This window comes from Empidonax traillii, unplaced genomic scaffold (assembly GCF_003031625.1).
Source record: "Empidonax traillii isolate 1590-97213 ecotype Southwest subspecies unplaced genomic scaffold, ASM303162v1 scaffold185:size1678824, whole genome shotgun sequence".
NCBI lineage: Eukaryota > Metazoa > Chordata > Aves > Passeriformes > Tyrannidae > Empidonax > Empidonax traillii.
The window spans coordinates 906,860-933,480 of record NW_020955378.1 but is presented as its reverse complement, the minus strand read 5'-3'; the positions used below and the strand labels follow the sequence as shown (position 1 = coordinate 933,480).

Below are 26,621 nucleotides of genomic sequence, written 5' to 3'. Positions count from 1 at the left end.
TCTTAGGTTTCCTCTGAAGTCAGTAATTCAGACTAAATGCCCTGCTTTTAGATGTCTAAAATTATATAAAATGAATCATATTCTGAGAGACTTGGAAACTCTCTGGGGATATATGAATCATATGTCCAAACTACCTGATGAGATGAAATGTTGGAATTTGGGTCTTCACCTCCCAGGGGATTCCTCTAACCATCAGGCAAGAGTGCCTGTTCTACCCTCCACACTGCTAAAACCTAATGAACTATTCATTGGGCATATCAGGAACCAAGTAGAGAGGAGACTTCAGCCTAAATCCCGGCTTCAGAATCATCTTCTGACTCAATTAGGAGTTAATTATTCATACAAAGTAGAACAGCTCTGGTAGTTCTTTAAAAGATCTGGCATCAGTTACCTCCAGGAAGAAGAACCAGAACTCAGCTCAGATACTGGTCGCTTTTCTCATTTGACATCCTTGACAATTGATTCTTCTGGGCCCTTATTTATCCTAAAGGCTTTATTTTTGGTTTTCATTAGAACTGATGCTACATACTAGCCCTCTAAGATTGCTCACAAAATTATTATCTTGCTTGCAAATTACTTTTTCCCTTTCTGGCATATCCATCCACAGTCTTCCAGAAAATTCATGGAACTATCTGTTAAGATTAGCAACAAATGCTGAAAAAAGAACAGTGTTCATCATAGCAAGATTATCCTATTTGGTAGTGCTCTGCCAGACCCGAATTACTCTCAAGAGGGACTCTATTTCACAAGCAGTTCAAATTAAACTTTCCTGTCTCACATAGCTCAGTTATGTGACAGTTATGTGACACAGCTCAGTTCTCTGACACTTTCAATCCTTCCATTCTTGACTTGGTGATCATAAGAACTTTGTCTGTGACTTCCTCCAAAAATGTCTGTGGTTCACCCCAGTATGACCCTAAAAATTTGCATTATATTGGTGTGCTGAGCAAAATCTTAAACATCTCTAATCAAATAATTCTTTTGCTATCCCCTGTATAAAGCAATGACGAACAAAAGATGTTACTGAAGAACCTAATAAGCTCTTCCTTTCCTGAAGGGATTGAATCTGTATCCTTCACACCTAATTCAAGGACTTGGCTACATAATCTTATGTTCAGAGTTGATCACCATGCAGTTCGATTGCAGAGAAAACCAGAATTCTTTAATTTATAGCGTATTCCCCCAACATGCTGTAGGTACAAAAACTATTTTTGTAAACTCTGAAAAATGGAAACTATCCCCCAAACACCACTGAATTTAGTAGCAAGCTGCCAATTATGTATTTTTTTTTTTTCCATAAGTAAGTTTTGCTTGTGGAGAAACAAGAAACCATTGGTATTTAGTGAAGGTCGGCCAAACACTGCAGAGTTGATCATGGCCAAAAGAATGTATTGCTTTATTTAATCCTACTGAAGCTACACCAAAGCCTTTCCACTGCTGATCCAAGGTACTGTGATATGATGAACATTTACTTCTGTTCAGAGGTTTAGTATGAATATATCTTTAGTCAACTGCAAAGGAGGATTTTCCATGTCATATGAAAAGGCATCCCTGTCTAGTCCAGCATCCCAGAAGCTGCGAGAAAAATACATTCCAGAGGAAAGAGGATCATACCCCGTAGTCTGCTAATCAAAGTCAACTCTTTGAGTACAAATTGTAGGCAGCAAAAAATCCCCATATCCTGATTTTCACAGATGCCTTGACACAAGTGAAAAACAGAGTTTGTGGCATGCATTTAAAAGTGTAACTTTTTGGCAGCGAAATAAAATCAAAGCCAAACAAATTCTGTCTTACAAAATATGCCTTTAAAATATATGTTATGGCTGAACTGTGAGGTAGCACAGAAAAGCCAGTGACCAGTAAACCAGCAATGATCATCTAAAGGAATCTATTTTGACTTTATTTTTTTTGTGTGAGCTATAATCTAAGAATTTATCTTCAAATTCAGAGCTTTCAGCACATCTCAAAAATTTAGGCAATTTCTGTCACCATTTCAAATTCAAATCTGTTTTTTTTTCCCTTTCAATCGTGCTGCCCAATATCTTCGGGCCCCTCTGGAATACCACATAAGCCTCCATGAGATGAACCAAGAATAACACAGCAAAGGTTGAGGAAACACATAGAAACACAATACTCTGAAGCAGCAAGAAACCTTGAAATGCGACTAAGAGAATTAAACTTCCTGTTTAAATGGGTCAATTTTTTTCGGTAAAATTTAAGTTTAAAGCCTCAATGAACTCATGAGATTAGAGCTGTATGAATTAATTGCAAAGAAAGACGAATGCTAGCATTAGACCTTAGTGGAATCTGGGAACATAAGTCCTAACTCTTATAGCCCATAATAACTGCACTAAAATGTCATGAAGAATTGTGTGAATAGGGAGAGCCCTTCCACATATCTGAGCTATTCCATGTGTGAGAGACAAAGAGAGAAAAAGAACAGGATCTTGCAGCAGAAAGACAAATAAGATAGTGATAGTGTTAAAGATTCTTGCAGGGACTGGCAAAATTAAAATAAAATTTTATTTCCTGTGATAAATGGAAAAGCAACAAAATTTTAATCTAAGAAAAATATAGCTCCATTGTTGAGAGACAATTTATTATTCTCTGCATACTTATTTCCTTCTGATGCTTAAGAAATTTTAAGACTTCATAGGAGTCAAGACACATCCATACTACCATATTTCATTTAGCAAATATGGATTTAGGGAAGATTCTAGAGAAGTTCATACGTTCTTCATTAAAGCTGGAAATATTAGACATCATATTTCTGCTAAATCTAAATTAGAATGGTGGAAAAAGTAAGGAAACAAATAAATAAAGAAGTGCAATAACAGAAATTTTTATGCACCATAAAGTTGAAAAGTAAGAAAAATAATAGTTTTATTTCAAATATTTCATGAGATATTTTTGCACAACTTGGAAACAGAGCTAGTTCTAATGGTGTACAGAATTTATTGGAAGATTATTACTACCCCTAATTCAGTGAAAGAAAGCTCTGAAAAATTTACAAAGCCTACAAAAAGCGCTCTTACCAAGGAAGGCTACTGTGAACTGATTGGCATGAAAACACATCTATTTCTAGGACCTGCTTCTAAGATTCAGTATCTGATAGGGCACTAGACCTAATCAAATGACCAGTCCCAGAAACCTTATTCTTCTACTATATCTCCTAAGCATCTGAATAGAGCTGCAAAACTTTAGAGGACTATGGAAAATTCATACAGACCGAAGACAGACTTACAGACATGTGGATCCAGACTGTAGAACACACTCACAATGCTGTCTTTGTATGCTTATTTATTTAGCTACATTTTGCTCAAATATACCCACAAAATGGAAATGAACGTGTAAACAAGATGACTGCCACCTACTGAAGAAATTCTTTCAGCAGGAAGAGAAAGACTGATTAACATTTTACATGACTTTTTACTCTTTCTAGAGGATTTCCAGATACAACATGATTTGTATGACAACCGAGAAGCAAATAAAATAGTTTTGAACTGTCACAGTCACATACAGTCCTTCATCCTGGAATAAACAATATTTATTTATGTATTAAACAAAGACAAGCAATTGGCAAGCCTGCATAAACGTCTTTGTACTTACGGTGCCAGGTCGCGGGTACGGAATTCTGCCCTGATATGGAATCAGCTGGTGGTTTGGGCCCTCCTTGTGTGCAAATGGCCCATTGAACACAGTCTGGATGTCAGACAGATGATACACACACACGGCTGAGCCTTTAAATATGGAGCTGGAAGACAGCAGGAAAAAGTTAGCACTGCCATCTACCAACTTTTTGTGGCTTTTCCATCATTTTGCATGGTCCAATGATGAAAGATACCTCTAAAACAATATATTTGATACAATTTAAAGCTTCTACAGCGTGGATTTAATACACTTAAAATCAAGTAATCTAGCTGCTCAATATGCACCACTATTTCCTAAGACTTAGCACATTTTTGAACAGTGAACTGAAAAAAGAGGGAGGAAGGCACTGCCTCACTGGTGCAATAAGAACACCTCCTAGCAGTGAATATAAAAAAATATAATCTGGCTCCAGTTAAGTCAATGGCAAAAATATTGCTGACTTAAGTAAGACAAGAGTTTTATAAACTTTGTACTGCCAAGCTCAGCACAGGTTTCCAGAACTCCCTACCAGTATATTAACCGCAAGACCTCCATGAGCTTCCTAAAATACAAGGCTAAAATATTAATCAAAATATCCAGAGCATTTACAATTGGTTGGATTATTACAATCAGTTGCCAGCTTTTCTAAGCAAAATGGGGACATACTGTGGCTGTAAACAAATTAATCCTATACAGTCCACAAGTCCACCCACAAAACTGGTCTTACAAAGACCCAAGTTTGATGCCTCCTGAGGAGAATCCAGGGAGTCCTCTAAGAAAAGGGCATTTTTTTCCCACTGCTCTGGGCTTAGCCATGGGTTCAGTTAGAACAAGCCCTGAAAGGTCTCCATCACCCCATGATTATGAAGGGCACTAGGGGCATAATTTCCAGACTGGTGCTAGGGCTGACTACAGTAAATTAACTTCTTCATTTTTTCTCTCACTGCATGCAAGGTTTGTGATATTTATCTTTAAAAAGTGGAAACTCCAGACAGTCCAAAATCTGTCTGATGTTAAATGTAGGATGAAAATAATCCAAGTAATTATTTTCAACTGAAGAAGAAAAAAATGCTCCAGAAAAAAAACCTGAAAACATTACATACAGTGTCTAAACAAGGAAAGTGAAATCCACATTGCTCTCAGTTGTATATGGATTAGTAGAATGAAACCTTTTAGATGGATTATGGTATTTGTGGAAATTTTACTATGTATTAATAGATTTTGAGAAATTTATTGAATCTTCCCATATGTTTTATGTTAGATTTATACCATATTATGATAGTAAAATAATTTGCTTCAATATTAGTTAGTTTCCTTCTGTATGAGCTAGAAAAAAATACTCCTAGTTATTACATTTCTGTGATGTTTCTATCTTGCTACTGTTATGAGTTGGAAGTCTACAGAGGTGATGATACAGGAACTGTTAAGGAGTAAAAATTCTTATAGTTGCTGCATTTAACTAGGTTAACACATTCTATAGTTGAACAAAAAGAAATCAAGCAGAAACCATGTGGTTCACGGGAACAGAAATGCCTGTGTGTAAAAACTTCAACAGAGAGAGAAAATAGGTTGAGAGCCAGGAAAAAATGAAGTTTTCTCTTTGTTGTCACCTTATATGGTCCTGTGATTCAAACCTCATTTCCACTGCAGAAATACCAGAATTGGTTAGCAGTGTTTCCAGTTCAGTCATGTTGCATTCACAACCTATTCATAAGTGCGGTTTTACTGATAAACATAACCCCATCATTTTCTCTTTTTGTGAAGTAGAAATCATAAATTGTGGACAGAACCAAATGTTTACAAGTTATCTGATTTTTTTTCCCACAATTAAATATCCTAAAATGATATTCTCCTGTGTCATTTACATATTTAAGAAAGCAGATCCCTGGATGCTCATGAAAAAAAGTCTACTGGGGGGGGGGAAAGAATTATGAAAGGATTTTTTTTACTAGAAATTGCCATTAAAGGAATTATTTGTAATGAGTTACATAATTTGCTAATTTGATCAAATAAATTAAATAAAAAATAAAAAATCAGAAAACCTCTTTGAAAGTAAGAAGTTACAGCTAAATAATATAGGATAACACCAGACATCAGTAAGCAGTAACTATTTCTACTCAGTACTAACACTGTGTGGTAAGGGCAAGAGGAAAAATGAAAAAAAAAATGGGTCCACCTGTCAGTCTATCTCTGGGAAGAGTTTCAGCACAGTAAGCCATATCTAGTGCTTCCACACCACCCTTGGTAGCTCACTAAATGCTTTCCAAACTGGACAGAAAGTAAATACTACTGACTGGTAACAGGGAGCTTAGGGCTACAAAGAAGTGATCAAATGCCATAGCTTGCCCTTTTGTAGCCAACTGAAGACGATATGGATTATTTGCCATCTGTATGATCATCTGCCAGCTGAGAGACTGGAAATGATTTGTATGAATTCATGTAAGAATTCTTGGTTTGATCTTTCCCGGTGCTGGATGTTCTTCAGGAGGTGTTAAGTGCTCTCAGATGCCACATAAGTTCACTGCGTTAAAGTCACTTAGCTTTCTGCTGCTGAGCAGTAACAAGTGGCCCTCCATGGAAATGTTTTCCCAGTGCCAGCTGACAGTATGTCAGGAAGCAGTTTGCTCCAAGAAGCATAGCTCTAACATGGATACCAACAGCAATGATACAGAGATTCTTACTCCTGCCTGCAAATGATGGCTGCAGCAGACACACAAAATTGCAAAGCGTAGCCTGGTCCAAAAAAATCAACTTCAGTTTTCATACAGAAAATCAGGCAGTTCAGAAAGGTTATTTTTTTTTTTTTCAAACCTCCCCATTTACCTTGATGTTGTAAAAATTCCATACACAAGTGTTGTTCTGGGGTTATCAGTCTCTAAAAGAAACACATCCTCTGAAAGAAAGAAAAGGAAAAAGAAAAATGTTTTTAATACTAATAAAACCCTTTATTTTCCAGTTTAATGTATTACTTTATTGCTGCTAAAGTCAATGGTAGTTTTGTCTCAGACTTGAAAAAGAAAAAGCAGACTTACTATATCAACAGACCATATATGCATAAATCTAGCATTTAAACATTCAGAAAAAGATTTGGAAATTAACTCCACACCATCTAGCCTTATGGAGACAGAAGGCAAAGATTTTCAAATACGTTCAGGATCCGTGTCACACATTTCCCTCAGCTGGATCTTGTTTCAGCAGGTTGTTTAACAGTAGGCAAACATTAAAGTTGCAGTAAGTTAAAGACAAAGAGTTTGCATAGATGAATGTAATCAAAAACAGGGAAATTAGGTGTTTTATCATCCAAAACATACTCTAGCGCCCTCACAAGCTCATTCTCAACATGATATGACTGACATACAGCTTTGCAGTGAAGGCATTGAGAGATGCAAACCTCCCAGCTCCTTTGTATTGGGATTTATTGACTGCACTGTGCAAAACTACTACCTACTCACTGAACTGAATTTGCCCACTGTTACCTCTGATCTCTTCTTTTTTTATACACTTCAGTGAAAACTACTTTAATTTATGACAGTTTCTCCTTCCAAATGTTTTTAATAACTATAATCATGCTACCTCTTAATTTACAACACAAAAAAGACTGAACTGTTTGAGCTTTTTATCACAGAATATGTTTTTTAGTTTTCCATAAATTTATGTGGTTCCGTCACTTTACCCTCTGAATTTTTTAAATATTCTTTTCAATATGTCAAAAGCAAAAGACTTCACCATGCAGAACTGGAAGTGTTACACTCTCCTGCATTATACATGAACACAGAAGCATGTGTTTGCTCTCTCCCATTTTTCCAAAATTCCAGCTGTGATTGTATTCTTCCTCTTTGCTAGGGAATTGTGCTGGGAGCCCACGCTGAGAACATTGTATCCTATTCACTGTGGTCCTACATTTTGTCATACAAAAACCCCTAAAAGCAGTTATCCTACTGCACTGTGAAGAGAAGGGGGTTGGGAAATCACAGTTCTGAGAGACAGGTCGTTGTGGCCGTGCTGAGGCTCTGTGCACTTCAGAAAATCAGTCCTCCAAGCACCTTGCACATTCTGAGCTAGAGCAAGTCAGGATCTGCTGCTAGGCCCAGGTGCCATTGAAACCTTGAACAATTACACCAAATAGCTGTAAATATATAAACTCAAAAAAACTTCAAACTCAATTTGCTATTATGAGGATCAGGAATAACAACTGAGAAAAGAGCGAGAGGATACAGTGAAGAGAAGATCAGAACCAGATGCAGACCCAGTGCAGGACCCATAAGCCATTTACATTATTTATATTTCTACTAATGCACATAACAAATCTCCCAATACCTGAATTTAGAACTGTGATTCTGCACACTTCAGCTGCACACTTCAGTGGAGAATACAGGATTTGAAAACTTCTGATAATGTTATTTGGTACTTAGTTATCAAGACATGCATCCATTAATTCCTTAATGAAAGGGACCCTCTTTTGATTGCTGTATAGATTAGGCACTGAATATTTACAGTGTTTCACATGATGAAACACAAATCTATATGACTGAATGATTCCCTGAGAAATTATATTTATTCATAGCATTACTGCTGATTCCAGTAACAGGAATTATTAGTATTATCTTGAACTATCAAGTTGAGGCCTCTACCCTGTGATCAAAAAACAGAATAACTGTATTGTGGAAAAGCTGTGTGTTACACAGTGGTATAAGAAACAGTTTCAAAGAGATTTAAAAAAACCCTCTATAGTAATCTTAACTAGTACTAAAATAGTAACAGATTCACTTAGATGTCCCCTTCCAAATATTAATTCTTTATATATATAATTCCTTTACAAAGTCAAGATTAATTACCTTTATTTCAAAGGTAATGATACTTACCTAGAGAGACTTATGAAGTATTTTTTAATTTCCTGTCATAAAACTGCAAGGGGACTTGTCAAGGATTTCTAGAGCCATGATTTCACTGTAAACAATTTGACTAAGAAACTGTATGAACAGCAATATTTAAATATGTGCAGAGTGTAACATTTAGATAAAACTTTTAAGAGATTTTGTTTTTGTGATACCTAATTCATCAAAGTATGTTTCTGTTCCATCTTCATCCATTACTGAGCACACAAGTCTTGCTTTCAAGAATGTAGTCCACTTGTTCACCAGACTGCGCTGACCACCTGTGTCATTCTGGAAAGGAATATTATTTTCAGAAAAAAAAAAATACAACACAACTAACATTTTACTGGTCTTTTCCATTTTTTTCCTAAAGTTAAATCATCCTCCAGATAATTATCTGGTAAATTTAGTACAAAAGTAGATAGACCTAAACTAAATCCCCTTATCTAAACACTCCATATGCAGAAAAGAACAAAGAACTAGTGCTCTAAAGGGGTGTTTTTTGTAGTCTTGACAGCAGCATAGCTGCACATGACCTGGCACATGAGGTGGATGATCTAAAATCAGAAATGATGGCTAGTGCAGGTCAAGCTAGTTTTGTACTGTTGCAAGTCCTGCTAGCCTGGTCCAGAGCTGGCTTGGTCACAGCTCACTCAAGGATCTTTCCACTTCTCTCTGGTGCAAGGTGGAAACTGTGACTCCCAAACCAGATGGTGCAGCACCAAGGTGATGGATCTGCCTCTTCTTGCTGGTGAATGCCTTAGGTAAGAGCAGGGTCTTATAAACTGCATAGCATGATGTCACCCAAGGAAAGGGAAAAACAAAAAGTTGAAGCTATTGAAATGTGATTTTGATAAAGTGCTGTGCATGTTTCACTGGTGCTCCTAGAGTTGGTAATCCAACTTTTCAGGTGACTTATAAGGAGTCTTTTTGTGGGACCATTTCTTGGTCTTTCTTGGCACCATTTCACTAATATATTTGGCCAGTGTCAAAGGTGTTGAAGTATGAATATGATGGTATACGACTATGCAAATATGACCGGCTCAGATTTATTTTTCATTGTCTTTGGGGTTCGGCTACTGACTTCAGTTAAAGTCTAAACAGGATTAGGCCTTTCAGGAATCATCTGGGCTTCATTATGGGAGTGAAAAAAACAAATACAGCTGTAATTGTGTAAAATGTCTTCTTGCAAAATACCCAAAAAGGCCTTCAGGCATCTTCACGAAAATACAGAGAATGGAGATTATAAAAGAGATCACATGCCCCACAATATTGCCAGAGAAGGAGCTTAGCACAATCCCAAACACGCCTTCAGACCCAGGCACAATAACATCAGAAAGCATTACATTCTAAAGAAGCCTAAATTAAAGTAAACACGCAATTATCTTCCTGAACCTTTCCAAAAGAAGGAATGAACAGGTTAGCAATAATCGTGCATTTATAATTTTTCTCTCATTAAAAAACAGCAATTTCACCAGAGATATTAATAGCTATTTCAATCATTTTTCATCTACAGTTGATTACAGATACAAAAAAAGAAACAGAGACAGTGAGGAGTGCTCTGAAAATAAATTGATTTTTGCTCAGGAACAGTCATAACTTCTCAATTTAATTCTCCTGCGCACATTTTTAAAGTTAGGCTCACACAGGCATCAATGCAAGAACTCAGAAAGAACAGATATTGTAAAAATGAAAACAATATTTGAAAGTTAGATCAACCCATTTAAAAGCTTGATATTTCCCACGTACTTCAAAGGTTTTGATTGTAAGACTTTTTTTTGAGACCTCACTGTTTTTTAGTTTAGTTTTTCTAAGAAAACAATGTACCCTATTTGTGCCAAGGACAGCAAGGTTGAAAATTCAACACTGGTAAGTATTCTGACTCAGTCAGAGAAATACACAAACCCCTGAAACTCTAAATTTTTATATTCTTACAGGTACAGCCTGATATACATAACATGTTCAGACCCTAACTGTGAGTTCAATAACAGCTCTTCTTAATTATGAATGTGGACAGAGAAACAAGAAATTTGTTCTGAATATAAATCAAAGGCTTATCCCAACGACCTGGCAAACAAAATAGTCCTTACTGGGCATATTCTTGCAATCATTGAATGAATCTGCTTTGTGCTGCCGCTGTTGTCTGTGAGTCTCTCTTTGAAGAAGAAGTAGATTTTGGCATCATTGGGGTCAGTGCCATCTGGGATAACATGAGCATCCACAAAAATAGGCTCTGTAATGAAAAAATTTACCGAAAAGATGAAACCAAAAGATGTACCAGAATAAGCAATTAATGATTTGACTGCTTCAAGGAAGCGCTTTATAATGCATACAGAGGTACTGCTGTGGAAGTCTAAGCTATATGCTATAGCTTCATGTCTGTATATACCAAGTATCAGCAGGTAAATGGCTCCTTGCTGGCAGCCATATGTTTTTGCATCTTAGCCTTTTATTCCACAGCAGATTTTCAGAGGAGTGATCCAGAAGCAGTAGTGTTAGGTTACTGCAGAGACTCAAAGACTTTGAGGTAGTAGAGGGAAGAATCTGTGTGTTATTTGGGGCCCCTAAGGAAAGCCTCATTGAGACAAAACATAAAATAAGCTGGAACAGCTTAGGAAAACAGCAGATAAGGTTCATAAATAAGAGAGGAAAACAATTTGTGGAACACAGAAAAGGTAAGCAGGGTACACAAATGCTTGAGCAGCATGTGAGTTTGTATCAGAGGCTGTTAAACATAATCCAATGTGCATGCAAAACACTGCAAAGGAGCACTAGTGGGAGAGCAAAATAATTTATAACCTTAACAGCAAGCATATAATGAACAGTGGAGGAGTCCTCAGAAGACCTTCTCCTTTGCCTGAAAGAAGAAGTTGTCCCTCTCCTTGCACTAAGGCTTTGTCTTTTCAATGATCATGCAAGATTGCTTGTTCAGTTGAAATGCAGCACAAATTTTGAAACAGTCAGATACAAACGTTGGCTGTCTGACAGAAAACTCCCTTTACACAGCAGCATTTTTCTATTCAGATAAGTCTATTCTCAATTAATACAACAAGTGTCATTACTCCAGCTCTAAAAGAACATGGAAAAAACCTGTACTTTCAAGTACCTGTTCTGAACATAGATAACAGGTAGATTTTCCAGAAATTAGGTATTTTTAATTGTTCTTTTTCTCTAATTCACTTTAGGATGCACATGTCAAGGTGTGCAGATAAGTGTAAGAATGTAAAACAAATAGAGGAAAAATTTAGAAAACAGACATAGTTTTCCTATGATTTCACTGTAGTCACAGCCACACAGGAATAACTAAAAAGAGTCACCCTAAAAAATACCAAGAGAAAACCACAGTAACTTTAATTCAACATACCTGAAGGATTTCTAAAATTTTAACTGCTGTGTTAGGTGCTCTATAACCTTTGACATCTACCTCTGCTCAGACGGCTAAGCACCATTTTAATTCAGAAGAGTTTATTTGGAAGGAGATTTCTTACCAGTGAAGACAGGGAGAATTTTCACAGTGATGTCAGTGATGCAAAGAGTTAAGTGCTCCCACTAAGAAATTAATCTCCTGCTGTGTTTAAATAACCAATTCCTTATCAGTGAAATAAGTGGCAATAATCATCACTGACTTCTCTGATAATGAGACACTCTTCTGCACACATTCTGAATGCAAGTGATGGTGAGTCTTCTGCATAGATGTGGATCAGCTTGAGTTAACTGAAGCTGGTAGCTTAGAATCAAACACTCTATTTTAAGGCAGTATCTGATGCATTAGAGGTGAAGGTACTTTTCTAGAATTCAGACTGTCTGACCACTTGCCATTTGAGAGGTTTTTACACACTTTCTCTTGAACAGTTTGGTTCAGTATTAATGCAAAAAAGGTTCCCAGGTGGGTTGGCCTAAGAGGCTGGTGCATGCAGTGAACTCTTTACATCTGTGCATTGTCTACAGCATGTATTTACATACATTTCTTCATGGTTAACTTCATAAATTAAATTAGGAGAGAAGCTCTTTAAAAGATAAGCTCTTTATTTTCAGCAAAGCAAAGCATAATCTCTGTGGCATCCATTAAAAGATCTGGTAAAACAAAGGCATCTCACCACTCAGCCACTTGGAGTTGTGCTGGTCAGTTCTCACTGCATTCCTCCTGGTCAGACTCCGAAAAATGGCTGCATCCGTCCCCATGAAATCAATATACATTCCTGAAAAAAGCTCTTCATCTGAAAAGAAGGGAAATGGAGGGGAAAAACCCAATGCATTTTTACGGCTTTTGGGAAACCCAAAAGTTTATTTTAAATTCATCAGTTCTTTATTTACACAGGAATCTATACAGGTAAATAGTGGGTCATGGGAATGGGGTTTCCTCTGATTTACAAAGACGCAAACTAGAATCAGATTTTTCTTAAAGACTTTTAGGAAACTGCATCATTAAATGCCACAGCAGAGCTACATACATGGTGAACCTTTCTTGATAGGAAGTTTAGTTGCTCTATTTCCCCTGCTAGGGATCACTGGAAAATCAGACTAGTGTTATCAAAGAAGTATCACATCCAATTTTTTAAGTACTCACTTCAAATAACTTTTTTTTGCTGTGGAAGTAGATGAAGTGACTGGGTTGAATTTATTGCTGTTGTAAACTGGCACAACATCTGTTGCAGTCGGTGGATCAGTGCCAATTTTTACCAGCAGTATTGTCACAGCTGCCCCAGGCAGCCTCAAACTGACTTCAGTATTGCAGAGGCCAGACAATCATATTATTGAACTTTACTCAAAGTAATAGGGAGCAACAATTATCCCCTTTTGTGTGCTTGATTCTAAGTATAGGGTCATTACACTTGAACAGAATTAGACACGCAACTCCCACATTTACAGAACTATGAACTTCTGCTCCCTGTGCAGGGCTGAACACACAGTCCATCAGTCATGATTTGTATCTGCATTTGGTTTAGTCCATGCGTGTGCATAAACACATGTATATATAATTATAATTACATATGCTATCATTTTCTCCTCCATGAATAACCACGCAATTTCCACTGACTAATGACAATGAAACCCCAGAGCAGAAAACAGTAGCTAAAATAAACTCTAACTCTGAGGGTGGGAGTGGTGGCTGAACACATTCCAGTACAGCTGGGTCCTTTGATTGATGTTTTTGTCTGAATTCCTGGACTACCCAGAGAGTGTGGTCAAGCTGGCAAGAGTCACAGGTTCAGAAGTGCTTGAGGCTATTTTCATGCTCTGTGTGTGTGTGTTCACACATCAATATAGAAGATTATTGGCTCACGAGAGAATTACAACTGGAGATTTTGCTTTTCTGCTGCTACTGGAGCCTGAACTGAACCCCTGTAGAGCATCCAGCAGCCACTCTTCTGCTTTCACCTCTCCCAGTGATGACAAGATTCATACACAGGGGATTTAAACAACGCATTCGCTGCATGTTGGCGAAGCGTTTACTTCCTCGGCAGGTATTGACAGAATGATGTTGGATACATACACATTTATAAATGAATTTGCATATTTGCCTCCTTGTTTCAATCCATCAGTACTTCATGCTTAGTATGAAATAAATTAGCTGAAAGAGATCACGCTTATGCTTCTTGCTAAATATTATTCACAGTTCTGTGCACATACACATCTGTACACACTGTAACAATAGTACTATGCTATGTAATAATAATCCTATTATGTATCAGTGCTATTAGTTATGTCTTAAGCATTCCTAGTGTCTGCTTGCTAATCGTGTATCAAATGAAATCCCTAAGTTCCACTTCCTTCTGGTAAAATCCTTACATTCCACACAGTACTTGGTCTGCATAGAACAATAAGTTCACACTACTTCACTTTGTTACTGGGGGGAATTACTGAGTTGATGAGTCTTGGTGGGCAGAGAGACATACATCCTCCACATCATTTATGCCAAGCTGTTTCAAAGCACATTTTTCATTGCTTTGATGCAAATGTTTCTTTGTATAATGACAAATTGTATGAAGTTCAAATTTGTTTTTATAGCACCACTTTCCTCTGAAAGGTGAATCATCTTTCCTGCTGTATTCTAGGCCAGTGATGCCCAAAATGGTCGCATCTATATTTAAAAATGGTTCTTCCATTTTGGAAGAGCTAGCCTGTCTGGTGGTATTTCCTATCTTCTGAAAAAAAGGGAGGGAATCCCTCCTGCAGGATATCCAAAGAAGAGTCCAGTACATGGGCTCGGTTCTCTCACTGTAACACAAACTGTGACTTACAAAATGTTCCCTTTTCTAGCCTGGATATAAGGCTTAATTCATTAGAGTTTAATGGTTTTGAACTGACTGGACTTTGTAGTAGCAGGGAGAAATATAAAACCCAAACTGTGGGACTCTTTCTAAAAGGAATATGACCTTTGTGGAATAATTTAAACTTTGTAGATGAACTATGTCATGAAAGCTAAGTAAAACACTAGGGAAGGTCTCTTCAGTCCCATAACTGAGATATCAAGGAAGTTAACAAAAAGTCTATTAAGATGAACAAAGCTGCCATAGATCTACTGTAGGAAAAAATCAGCTTACTGTACAGACAGTAATTCAGAAACAATGTACTTTAATGGAGCTACATAAAATCTAGGAGGAACAAGGAAAGAAAACTGTAATTTTTTTATGACAGTTGATTCACTTAATAATACCAGAAAAACAATGAGTAGCAGAGGCCTCATCAATCACTGACTTTGAACAAACATTTTCTTTACACAGTGACTGTCTGTAAACGCTGTCCCTAGATCACTGATGAGATAACAGTGTAAGTATAGCCAAGGTTCAGAGGGACATCTAGGAAGCATTTACCTGTTCTCTAAAGGTGCTTTAGTTCATGTATCTGTGAATAAATATATTTGTCCTTTGTACTAAATATATTTCCAATGGAAAAATAAAAAAAGGCAATTTATATTTTGAACAGACCACACAGGATAAACTATACGACATTTCACTTAAGATCCATGAGACTGAAACTTTAAAGGAAATATCTGGCACAATATTTAATTGCCATTGATTTCAGTGGAAGCTGAATGGCAGAAACATGGCACATTGTTCCCTTGTAAACCTTGGGTGAAATAAAGTCTGAAAAATCTGTGCAAATGCTGTTCCCCTCAAAGCCAAAAATACAGCAAGGAGTAGGCACATGTTGAAAAATCAAGGCTTTGGCACTGTAAGTCTGTGAACATGATGCAAATGTGAAAGGTCAGGTTACACAGAGTATATATAACATGCTTCCTGGTTGGAAAAAAAAAAAAAGTATCTTTTACAGATGACTTAGGTTCCACAAAGCATATGCCCCCCTTGAGTTTTCTCTTAGGTGTTTAATAAGCACAGCACAGATCCTTTGTCTAGGCTATATCTCACAGTCAATGAGTACAGCTGCCACCAGTTCACAGGAATATTTGAGGAGTGGCAGTTGTATCACTTTCCAGCCTTTCAAATGGAAAAAAATTGCAAAATTGGTTGGGTATAAAGCCAATTGAAGAATGAAGAGCCTTGCAATAACTGGTGGGCTCTACAGCAGAGATGACAACAAAAATGAAATTCACAGCATCTAAAGTCTTCAGGCTTTCTTTCCCTAGCTACTCTGAGATTTTACAAATAATTAAATGAGACACAAGTTCCGTCTAGGATGAACAAGGTCAGAAACCATTCAAACATAAATGCTAGACAGGGTAATGTAAAGTTGAAACTAACCCTGGGAAAAAATGTGTAAGCTGGAAAAGAGACAACCCTTTGTTTTCTCTCTCTTTCCCTTTCAAAAATGTCTTTCTGCATTTCATTTGTCCACCCACCTTTAGTTTCATGTAAGCCTTGAAACAAGGAAGGACTCAACCCTTGTGCTCATCAGCCATTCAGGAGGCTGAATTCTGTGTCCAGCTCCTTTTGGGCACTCTGTCAATCCTCATGACCACACATGACCATATGGGTTTAGACCTCAGCAACTTGGAGCATCTTTACTTACTGATCATAACAGACACCGTGTTCACGTTGGGGTTGAAAGAACAGCGTCCTTTTCCTGATTCACACTTGGAGTCGATCTTGAAGATCTGTTCCTGCAAAGTAGAATTATGTGTCACTTCTCATTTCAGAAACCATCAGATAAGACCATTTTTATGCCCGGCTGTTTCAAGCATTAAAAATGCTCTATTAACACTGCACTATTGGGTACTTTTACTGTACTATCAGCAGTTTAACTTTCCTATTCATAATTCCACCATCTTTTTAGATAACATTTTCACTGATACCAGTTATTTTCAAGACTCTTGTTATAAATTCAAGACACTGAAACAAAGGATTTTTCCCTCTCAATTAAGCTATGGAGAGGTTGACTGATCTCTGCAATATCATCTGTGGAGACTGCTTCTGTGTTTTTCAAGTTATTTAACATTTATTTGCTGAATACATGGTATACTTATACCAGTCTAGGACATTATAATAAAAGTTACTAGAACGATAATAACAGTTATACATATTAAATAAAAATCTCTTATGGCAACTGTAATTTGATGATAGTATAAATCATTTGGTCTTTCCTGATCTATCAAACACCCAAAAATTCCCTAAATCACACTTATTTTCTTCAATACCATCTCTTGGATTATGTGTAGAGCTCCAGTTCCATAGTGATAGATCATTATAGCCTGAAATCCCTTGAATTACTTTTTTTCTGTTTAGAAATCATGGTATGGGGATTTGTTTATATTTTAATGCAATTTATGAGACTGGATATGGCACTTAGTGCCACAGTCTAGTAACCTCAGTGGCAGTGGATCAAGGGTTGGACTTGATGATCTCAGAGGTCCTTCCAACCTGGCTGATTCTATGACACTATGATTCTGTGATTCTATGAACAGGGGACATATTTAGCAAAATAGATGAAACATAGACTACAGCTTGAAGTACAAATAATCTGAGTATCTTTAGAATATTTGCCCATCTTGGTGCAACTCTTCACTTCTTGGTTCCCAGCAATACTAGCACAGTGCGCTGAGCAAGAAGTGACTCATGTCCAATCCTGTTCCTTAAAAACTGCAGTCACTAAAGACAAAGACACTGATCCACTACACATCAACTAACATACCACTGTATATCAAACATCTTGTTCCTAGGCTCCTGTAACAAAACTTCTAATCTTTAATAAAAAGACAAAAGACACAGTTGCAAGAAAAAACAACCAACCAAACTTAAAAATTTTCAGAATAAAAAGGTAGCTGACAAAAATTCCACAGAAGGGCTTCTGTGATCTAGATGCCAATATATTTAGTTATTTGACAAAGGACAACAACCCTTTATATTCTCTTTAACAGTTAATGTAAATCACAGGGGAAGGGGAGTGCCACACAAATCCCTGAGCAGCCATTTGGCACCAGCAAATTGGAGATTCCATCAAGCTCAAATGCACAGCTGCAGCAGGAAGTTTTCATATCCATTATCCCCTCTCTCTCTGCCCTCTTCTGTTTTGCCTCATTTAATCACAGAGATCTTATCTATTGTTTCAGTAATAAACTCTCTAAACAATGTTATAACATAAGTATAAAGTTTATAACATGATCTTGGGTGGCTTTTTGTTGTTGTTTCACTTCTAGATTAATATGCAGTTTGATTTTAATCCATATTTACTATATTATACCACTATTTACCAATTCAAAACACCCAGTACTGCTCTAATAAAGTAGCTCTAGGCTTACACTTGATTTTCATATATATTAAACTACTTTTTAGTCTATAATTATGTCACATAGGATTACATTTCCTTATGTTTGCATTTACTTTGACATTAGAATATATTTGGGTGTCTAAGGGAGAAATTACCAAAGAGCAAAGTATCAAGTGTGCCAAGGAAGAAAATTAATTGTTGTATAACCTCTGTTTCAGTGAAGAGGGAAAAATTCTGCCTCATCAATGAACTCCCCTTTTTTGTGAGATTATGTAGGATCTGGAGACAAAAGAGCAAAACAGACCCAGTTCTTATGATTGTTGGATATGACTCTGTCAGGCTTTGTAGCTTCTAGAAAAAACAGATGTGCTTTGTAAAATATTAATTTTGCATGTGCAAAAACAGCCTACTGTGCATGGAAAACTGTACTAAATTAAAGGTGAAATGATAAAAGCAGAGAAAAAATGATTTCTCACTAGTCCCATCAGCACTACATAGCTCTTAATTCTGCTCTATTAATTAGTCATGCACAGATATATGCAATGAGTTCAGAAGGAAATTCTTGGTTCCAAACTGTTATGCTATTGTTGGCCTGTACAATAATGGCTTTGAGCGTGCAATGCCTACAGTCAAGTGTCTCACAGACTCCAGACGTCTCAAACAGCAGTTTATTTAATCAATTGATATAGGCATGTAGCTATACAGACAGGCTAAGTGAAGCCAGTTCTTTTCCAAATCACGTATCTTTACTTTTCATTTAAGCAATTTAACATATTGCATCATCTGGAGATGTCGTTTCCTGCATTCCCCTCTGTTCCAATCTCATTTTAAAAAACTCTGAAATAATGCAATTCAAAGTTCTCTGGGCTGCAGCTTATGATAATAAAGTAATATTATATTAATTAGAGACAAATTATATCACTTTTTGTATTTTAGATAATTTCTCATGAAATCAGATGATGCTGAAGAAAGGTGACCCCTGTTCCAAAATACATCAAAATAAGTTAATGCCGAATTCATCAATCAGAGGGATGGAGTTACTTAGTTCTGTATGCTCACACTTTTAAATCCAGGCCTACAAATCTCTACTTCTGGATAATTTATTAGGACTGGAGGTGCAGTGATTCAGTCTGCATACTCTCTAAGGAGGCTGGAGCCAGGTACGGATCTACCAAAAGTCGCTGAGATCATTCTGTGCAAACCGATCTGGAGAGGCATTGACTTATCACCTCCCTGGCAACCTATGCAGTATCTTGGGTCTTGGCCAGAATTCCCATCCCACTCCCAATTAAATCAGTGATGAATTTCCCTATGTCTTCCCAAGAAGCCAGCCCAGCTTTTAAAGCTGCCCTTACATGGCAAGACTCCAGGTAGGACACTCTGATCTTCCTTCCCAACACATCTGCTTCCACATTGTTCAGGAAAATATACTGCACACCCCTGTGCCTCCAGACATGAATCTGACCCTAAAGCTACTGAGGTGCTGCCTCTTGATAAGTGCCTTTCTTTTTCCTTCTCATTGCTTAATTTATTACCTATTACATTTGCACACAAACAAACATTTCACATTCAGATCAGGAAAACTGGACCATATACTTCTGAAACATCTGGTACTTTGTATATTGAAAATGCACAGTGAAACTGCATACCGAAAAACTGGAGACTCATCTAGAAAAAGTAAGATCTCACAGTGAACAGAAACTTTCCTACTTCATCTGGGCAGAATCTAGTGAGGCAAAACTTGTGCAGTAGATGAAGGTCCTGTACTGGGATTGCATCTAGTGGGTGTTTAGCTGAAGTTCAGCAAACTTTCGCATAACTGAATAGTTATCCAAACTAAGGGCTTCTCCCAGGCACCAGTAACACATGGAAGCTATAAAAAGTGGACTGTATATTTTACTGGTTAGTTCCTTTCAAGTATTTCTTGGGCATTTTCCCACAAAATGGTAGGAGTGAATTCACCAGAAAATGTTAAATAAAAAGTAGTATCAAATGTAGCCCAGCATTTGGTATGACTGTAGAATTTTGGACAACCATCGTATTTCAGGCATGGTTTTTGATAATAGTTTTGCTTTTAGCTGGTAGCACATAGAAAACTGTGTACCTTTGCTCTTTTGCTGTTTAACAAGGGTGAATGAACCTATTCGGATCACCAATTTTTTTTTTTTTTGCATTTTCAATATTTCAAGTTTTCACATCACACTAGTAGGATGCACCACAAGAAGGAGTGGATAAAATGAAATGAGACCCACCTCAGACCTGCGTCCCCTGTTGACATACACGCACACGGGGCTGAAGGCGCCGCTGCCGCAGACGTACAGGTGCGTGCGGTTGTACGACTGGATCACACGCACAAAATTTCCACAGCCATGCTGCAGGAAGTACAGAGAGCAGTAATTTCACACTGGTAAATGTTACTAGATGTTGAGAACTCTATGGGAGAGACATGATTTACTACTGCATCTGAAAACTGGTGCTCAACCGGGGTCTTCAGACTGCGGACAGTGGGTACCACCCACCTTCAGAGTCTGTTCCTGGGGTGAGCAGCCAGCCAGAGCACTTCCCCACTCCAAAGGGCAGCTCACTGGTTGTTCAGCATCACCCCAGGACATATCTGGAAAAGTACTATTACCTGGTTTGATTAGTAACAACAACAAAAGAATGAGGAAGTGGACACTGCATATCTTTTCCCATCTGTCAAAGTCTGAAGGTGCATTTTATTTACGTTGCCTGTTTCTCCAGAATTTCACGTTATAGATAGGTTTGCAAAGCATTTCGAAAGCAAAACAAACACTTCTTTCATTTTGCTTTGGCTGCACTCAAGGTGCTCTTACTTTATTGCCAAGTATGTAATTTGTGTATATGTGTGCATGCGGACTATAACTTACCGTAGGATCTTTGCCAGCCATTTTGCACTCTTCAACCTTGTTTGCTGATGCTGGCCAGGAAATCTGTAAGGAAAGAAGTATAATTCAAGTAGCACACTTTTTACATAATTTAAACAAAACATTTCACTGCCTAACTCACACTAATACGTTAATATTTGGATATCTTACACTTTGATTATAAGGGAAAAAAGGGATTTTCATTGATATATGAAAATATCTTTGTCTTAGCATACAGAAAACAAAAAAAAGGTCCTGGTCTTCAGCTCTAAGTTTATTACATATTTTTAAAGTAAGTTAATTACTTTATTTAGATTTTTTTCTTCTAAATATGAGAGATTTTTCACCTTTATTGCCTAAATTACTATCTTTAATTTTTTACTTTTACTGAACTTTCAGAAATTATGCGCACTGGAAAACAGAAGGCTAAAACAGTGCAAGAATAGTTCTTGCAAAAATTTTTTGATTTTAACATCAAAAGTTCAGATTGATTACGATATACTCTGCTTGAAATCTCAGGATTTCAGACTGATTTCGTTCACACAGTTTTCCAACAAACACCTCAATGTCTGAATGTTTATCTGTTTTATAATCAAACTCTAAATATTTTGAGCTTCTTCCCTTATTTATTTTTATTTTGAAATAGAAAAGACATCCATTTGGAATTTATCCCTAGAGATCTAGTAAGTGACAGAGCCTGATAACATTTAGCCTCAAGGTAACATAAACAACAGCTTTAAAAGATCTCTGTTTATGTACATATATACAAACATATGCAGAACTGTGGATTTGAATGCATATATGTACAGGATTTCTACAGAGGTATAAGATCAGCAAAGTGAATCTTCTGTAAAAATAAATAAATAACTAGAATACTGTGTGGAATTGCAGAGATTCATTCTGAGCCTAATACTGGGTGCCCACACTCACTGCCAGAAAACTTTGCGTGCTTTTCCTTTCTGTTGACTTTTTTTATTCTTGTTTTTCGAAGCTGTTGAAATGCCTCACAGCTTTATACTGCAGAAAATATTTCCTGCAAGAGAGATCTTCCTATCAGAATTAAACTGGACCTGCCATAGGCAGTAGGGAGTGTGCCACGAGGGAGCACAGCTCCTCCCAAACAGGGGTGGCTGACACTGGGGAGCTGGGACTTAGCAAAAAAGGTCACAGAAGCTATCTCAGATTAGAGAAGGCAGCCCCATTTCAGAAGGAGATTTTGGTACTGTAAGAAGGAGGGAAGGATGTATTCACGCCACTGAGCGAAAGGCATTTAATTTAAATGTGTAAGTTAGAGTGAGCCTCCCCGGGCTCCCTGCAATCAATTCAGGTAGACAGGCATGTCCAGAGGGTGATTCAGAGCAAAACCTAATTTAACTATGCTCCATCACCCTCTGGCAGGGACCCTCTCTCTCCCCTGACACATTAAAAGCCTTGTCTCTCAAGGAAAGCATTTATCTTCCCTGCTGCAAGCTGGGTATCGCTGCTCCTCAATCCTTCTGAGGTACAGTAATAGAGCCCACAGATTAAAGGATTGAATGGATTTGGTGGAACAAGGCCTTTATGGTACTTTTTAAGGCAGTGCAGTAGCTGTGGTAGTCTAAAGATAGGCAAGAAAAAGTCTGTAGAGAGGTAACAGCTTAAAGTCAAGCTTCTGGGCAGACAAGTACTTCTGCAGGTCACCTATTTCAAAAGCAGAAAAAAACCCAAATGAGGTGTCTCAGCTACCCAACTGAAGGGCATGGGCTCACAAAAGGCATAACAAGAGACTGGAAAATAGTTCAGCAATTAGGCTCCAGAGTACAAACCAAAAATAAAAGTAGTTGAAGATTAAAGGCAACTCAGACCTTGCCTTTTTCCCTATGGCCTGAGAATGACACATGTATCTTATTACTTGCAGGCTCCTTTTAACAGTGCATCTCTGAACTATCTTATCTAAGAGAGGAGTGGAAAGTAGCAAACCATACAAATTTTCCTTATGAGGCCAGGCCAAGCTAAATGTTGCTTCAAAATTAGTAAACAGGTCAGTTTTAAACAGTGTTGGAGGAACAGCTTTGTCTGTGTTACACGTGAAACAAGGACTAACAGTTCAATAAGGTGTAGGCGTGGACTTTCATGCAAAATAATGAAATGTGTGGGTTTTTTGTCTTAAAAACAAAGGCAAGTAATAAAGCAACCTCGGATTCTCAAAATAAAACTAGAACTTACACTGAGAGGGTCCTGGCTTATATTGTTAATATTCAAAGACAGAATATGATCTTTACTGCCCACATAGATCCGATCCTGATCTTCATCCATTAATAATATCCGGTAATCCAGGGGACTGTGGGATATTCTGTGATATTCAGAGGTCTTAGTTTCTTGCAGCTCTGAAACAGTAAAGACAGTTACTTAGTAAACAGGTTCAGTTCCCTTTTTTGCTTCTCAACTGCATTTCTTTCCAAATAAAGACATCTTTGGACATAAATGGGGTCAGTAAGAGAAGAAAAATCCTCTTAAGGCACTAGCTAGTAATACAGTGGTTGAGTTAAAACAAACTTTTCCCAGTTTGAATACAGTTCTTTTGTACATTAAGTAGATAAGACATAGCTCATAAAAATCAGGCAATGCTGTTATTCATTCATCTAATTAATTCTTATTTTAATGGATATAATTATTTACAGCTTTGGCTTTTAAGGAAGATAATTTATTAAATTAGTCAATGTGTTCAATACATTTTAAAGTTTATGAGTGCAGAAAATCCACAAGATCAATGAAAACTACGCAAGAACAGTTTACTTTCTTTTCTTAACCGAGGGCTTCAATAAGAATAGGATTTTATCATTTTCAAGGTCATATTTTATTGGGTTCTTCATTATCATGCACGGCTTACTTAAAAATAAAACTACTCAGTCAAGCCTAAATGTGTCCCTTTGTTTGTTTAAGGGCTTTGGACCAAACTACCAGAACTACCAGAACTACAGAACTAGCTCTATTTTTCAACATAAAACTCTCTTCAGTAAAGTGAAGTGAAAACATCCTTTGATCTCAGTAGTGCAGGATCAGGCCTGTAACAGGAATAACATAAGCATCTGCAATATAAGTATTACTTGCTGCCCTCAAGAAAGCTCAACCTTCCTGTCTTTGCTTGGCCAACATATTTTGGCCCCACTCAGATTGCTTTACTTTTCAGTAATAACAGAAGGGATATTTCTCAAGAGCTGAGAATGAAAAAATAAAACCTTAATAATCGATTTGTCTTTATTAAAATATTTAACATATAATTATGGCTTCTTACTTCATGAACATCAGCATTGAACTGTGTTCCCCATGACACTAAAAGGGTGGCAAATACACAGCACATATGAAGACGAGGCTCTGCTATAATGTTTATTCATAAATCTAAGAACTGAGTCCACAGTTCTTAGTTGCAAACTTTGTCTGGGACAATATGGTTTGTCACTGTTCCTAAAGCTTAGTATTTCTAAAAGCAACGTTTTTGCTCATTCGTTACCTATAGGAAACAGTAGATCTCTTATACAAAATTACTAATCTAAAACTATTGTTATTTTGGAAAACAGAACTCTCAAAACAAATATTTTTGGATATGTGCGTTGTTAGAAAAAAAAAAAAAAGTGTGCTAAAAAATGTGTTCCTAAGTATGCAGCTTCTGTAAAATCATATTTAGCTGAAAGCATAATTTTTTTTTCTGAAAATTATTTGGAAAGCAATTTTTAAAAGGCAAAGCCTGAAGGCCTAGGATTCTATTAGATATCTAAAGATTGAAAAAATATCAGAATATAATTTGCACTGATAAATATGATACATGGCTCCATTTAATTTTTATCATGATTGTTAAATAGTTTCATAGGAAGATGGAAAATCTCCTCAGATACTGAAAGATGTTGGTATTTTGACTGACTCAGGTGTGCAACAGCTTTCAGGAGCTAAATTGCCTACATGCATTTATTTATGGTAATATTAAAAAAAAGTACAAATAATATTTCTATTTCATATGTCCCTCAACAAAAGATAAACATACAAGATTTACAATCTATGCCTAAAAGCTTAAACTGAAACACTGCTTGTTAAATATACATGAAAACTGTCCACAGCACTCTCAGAAGTCTTTCTTCACTGCTTGAAAAATCAATTGTTTTACTTCATTTAAAAAACCCCTCCTTGTAAGCTTTTAGGTAGGATTTTCAAAGGCACCTGGGAGACTCACCAGCATAGTGCCATTGACACACAGTACCTTTGCCCGCTCTGAAATTCTCAGACTGACCTTTTACAACCAGCCTGAGAAGTCAGTGTTCATCCCTTTTCCTGGTGGCATTATTAACTTGACCACACTATTTGGCAGCTGTAAGGTGAAACTGAAGTTTCTTATAACTGCACATTTGATATTCTAGGAAAGCACGGATAAACTGGGAGAGTTTCCTGCCCAGCATAGGGTAGATGTGATCACAATGATTGCACAAAATAATGTCCTTCCTTATCGTGACTGACGGTGGTTGACAGTGAAAACACTGAGACTGACGTAAAAGTTAATCATAATCATGACAACTGTTTTTAAGCAAGAGACAAAACCAGTGACAGCTACTTGATTTCCATGATTTTCACTTATTAAAATCCATTATTTTCTTTGAATTGTAACCTCTTTGAAATATCAAGGCTCCTGAAGGGTAATCTGTCTCCATGAAGTTGCTGATGAGCAGAACACCTTATTACACATTACTAGACTATGGAAATTCAATGCCATTCATAAGAGGAAGGAAAGCCATGAAACAAATACTTTCATATAGATTTATTAGTTTTATTTTTTTTAGTGCCGAACCTTACAGTTTATTAGACTCTTCGGGCTACTCAAGCAAGGGGTGAGGGAATTTGTAACTAATCAAATTTTCTTTTCATTTAACAAAATTTGCCACACAATCACCCAAGAAAATTTGATTTTTTAAAGATTTACTGTCTGTGTGTTATTACTTGGAAAAAGCGGTTGGTGGAAAGATGCTGTATGGACTTCCACACTCCTTTTCATCTCCAAGTTTTTGTTAAAAAATCAAGAAAACATTTACTGACAGTCAGAGCAAATTCCGTTCCATATTTTGGGAATAAGACCAAACACTGAAAGCAGTAAACCCTACATCAAGAATGATGCAGCAGACAGCTCTCTGAATATTAACAATTTTGTTTGACAATAAAACAATATGCAAGTAACTTTCATCCTTAATAAGAGAAGAATAATCTTTTCTCATAATTTTTTTTTCATCAGTCAGTGAATTTATTTTTGCCTTTCCTCAGGGAGAAAACCAATAACAACTGGATCCCTAGCGTAAGAAATCTGATCTTAGAGGACAGGTTATTTTAATGAAAAGACAAAAGCCTCAGTGAATTCTCTGTACAGAACTAATGCATTATTGAAATGCACATTCTGGAGATCCCATTGACCAAGAATTTCCTCTGCAAACAGTGCAGAGCTTACTGAAAATTAGACAGTTTAACACCTACTCTTTAATTATCCTGCTAATTCACCACAAAAAAAAAAAAAAAGAACTAATGCAAGCATTATTTTTAAAAAGTATGTTCT

General features: G+C 36.9%; 1 protein-coding gene across 3 annotated transcripts in view; it reads right to left on the bottom strand.

Moving 5' to 3' along the window:
• SEMA3C (semaphorin 3C) overlaps positions 1-26,621 on the bottom strand; it is a 115,450-nt gene that overhangs the window by 22,748 nt on the left and 66,081 nt on the right. For all 3 annotated transcript variants that reach the window (XM_027886298.1, XM_027886299.1, XM_027886300.1), the window contains 9 exons: positions 23,261-23,421; positions 21,059-21,121; positions 20,423-20,542; positions 16,476-16,566; positions 12,602-12,721; positions 10,595-10,737; positions 8,681-8,795; positions 6,454-6,523; positions 3,610-3,754 (listed from right to left, as the gene is read on the bottom strand). In XM_027886298.1, the coding sequence (XP_027742099.1) occupies positions 3,610-3,754; positions 6,454-6,523; positions 8,681-8,795; positions 10,595-10,737; positions 12,602-12,721; positions 16,476-16,566; positions 20,423-20,542; positions 21,059-21,121; positions 23,261-23,421 (1,028 nt within the window). The remainder of the gene's footprint in view (positions 1-3,609; positions 3,755-6,453; positions 6,524-8,680; positions 8,796-10,594; positions 10,738-12,601; positions 12,722-16,475; positions 16,567-20,422; positions 20,543-21,058; positions 21,122-23,260; positions 23,422-26,621) is intronic.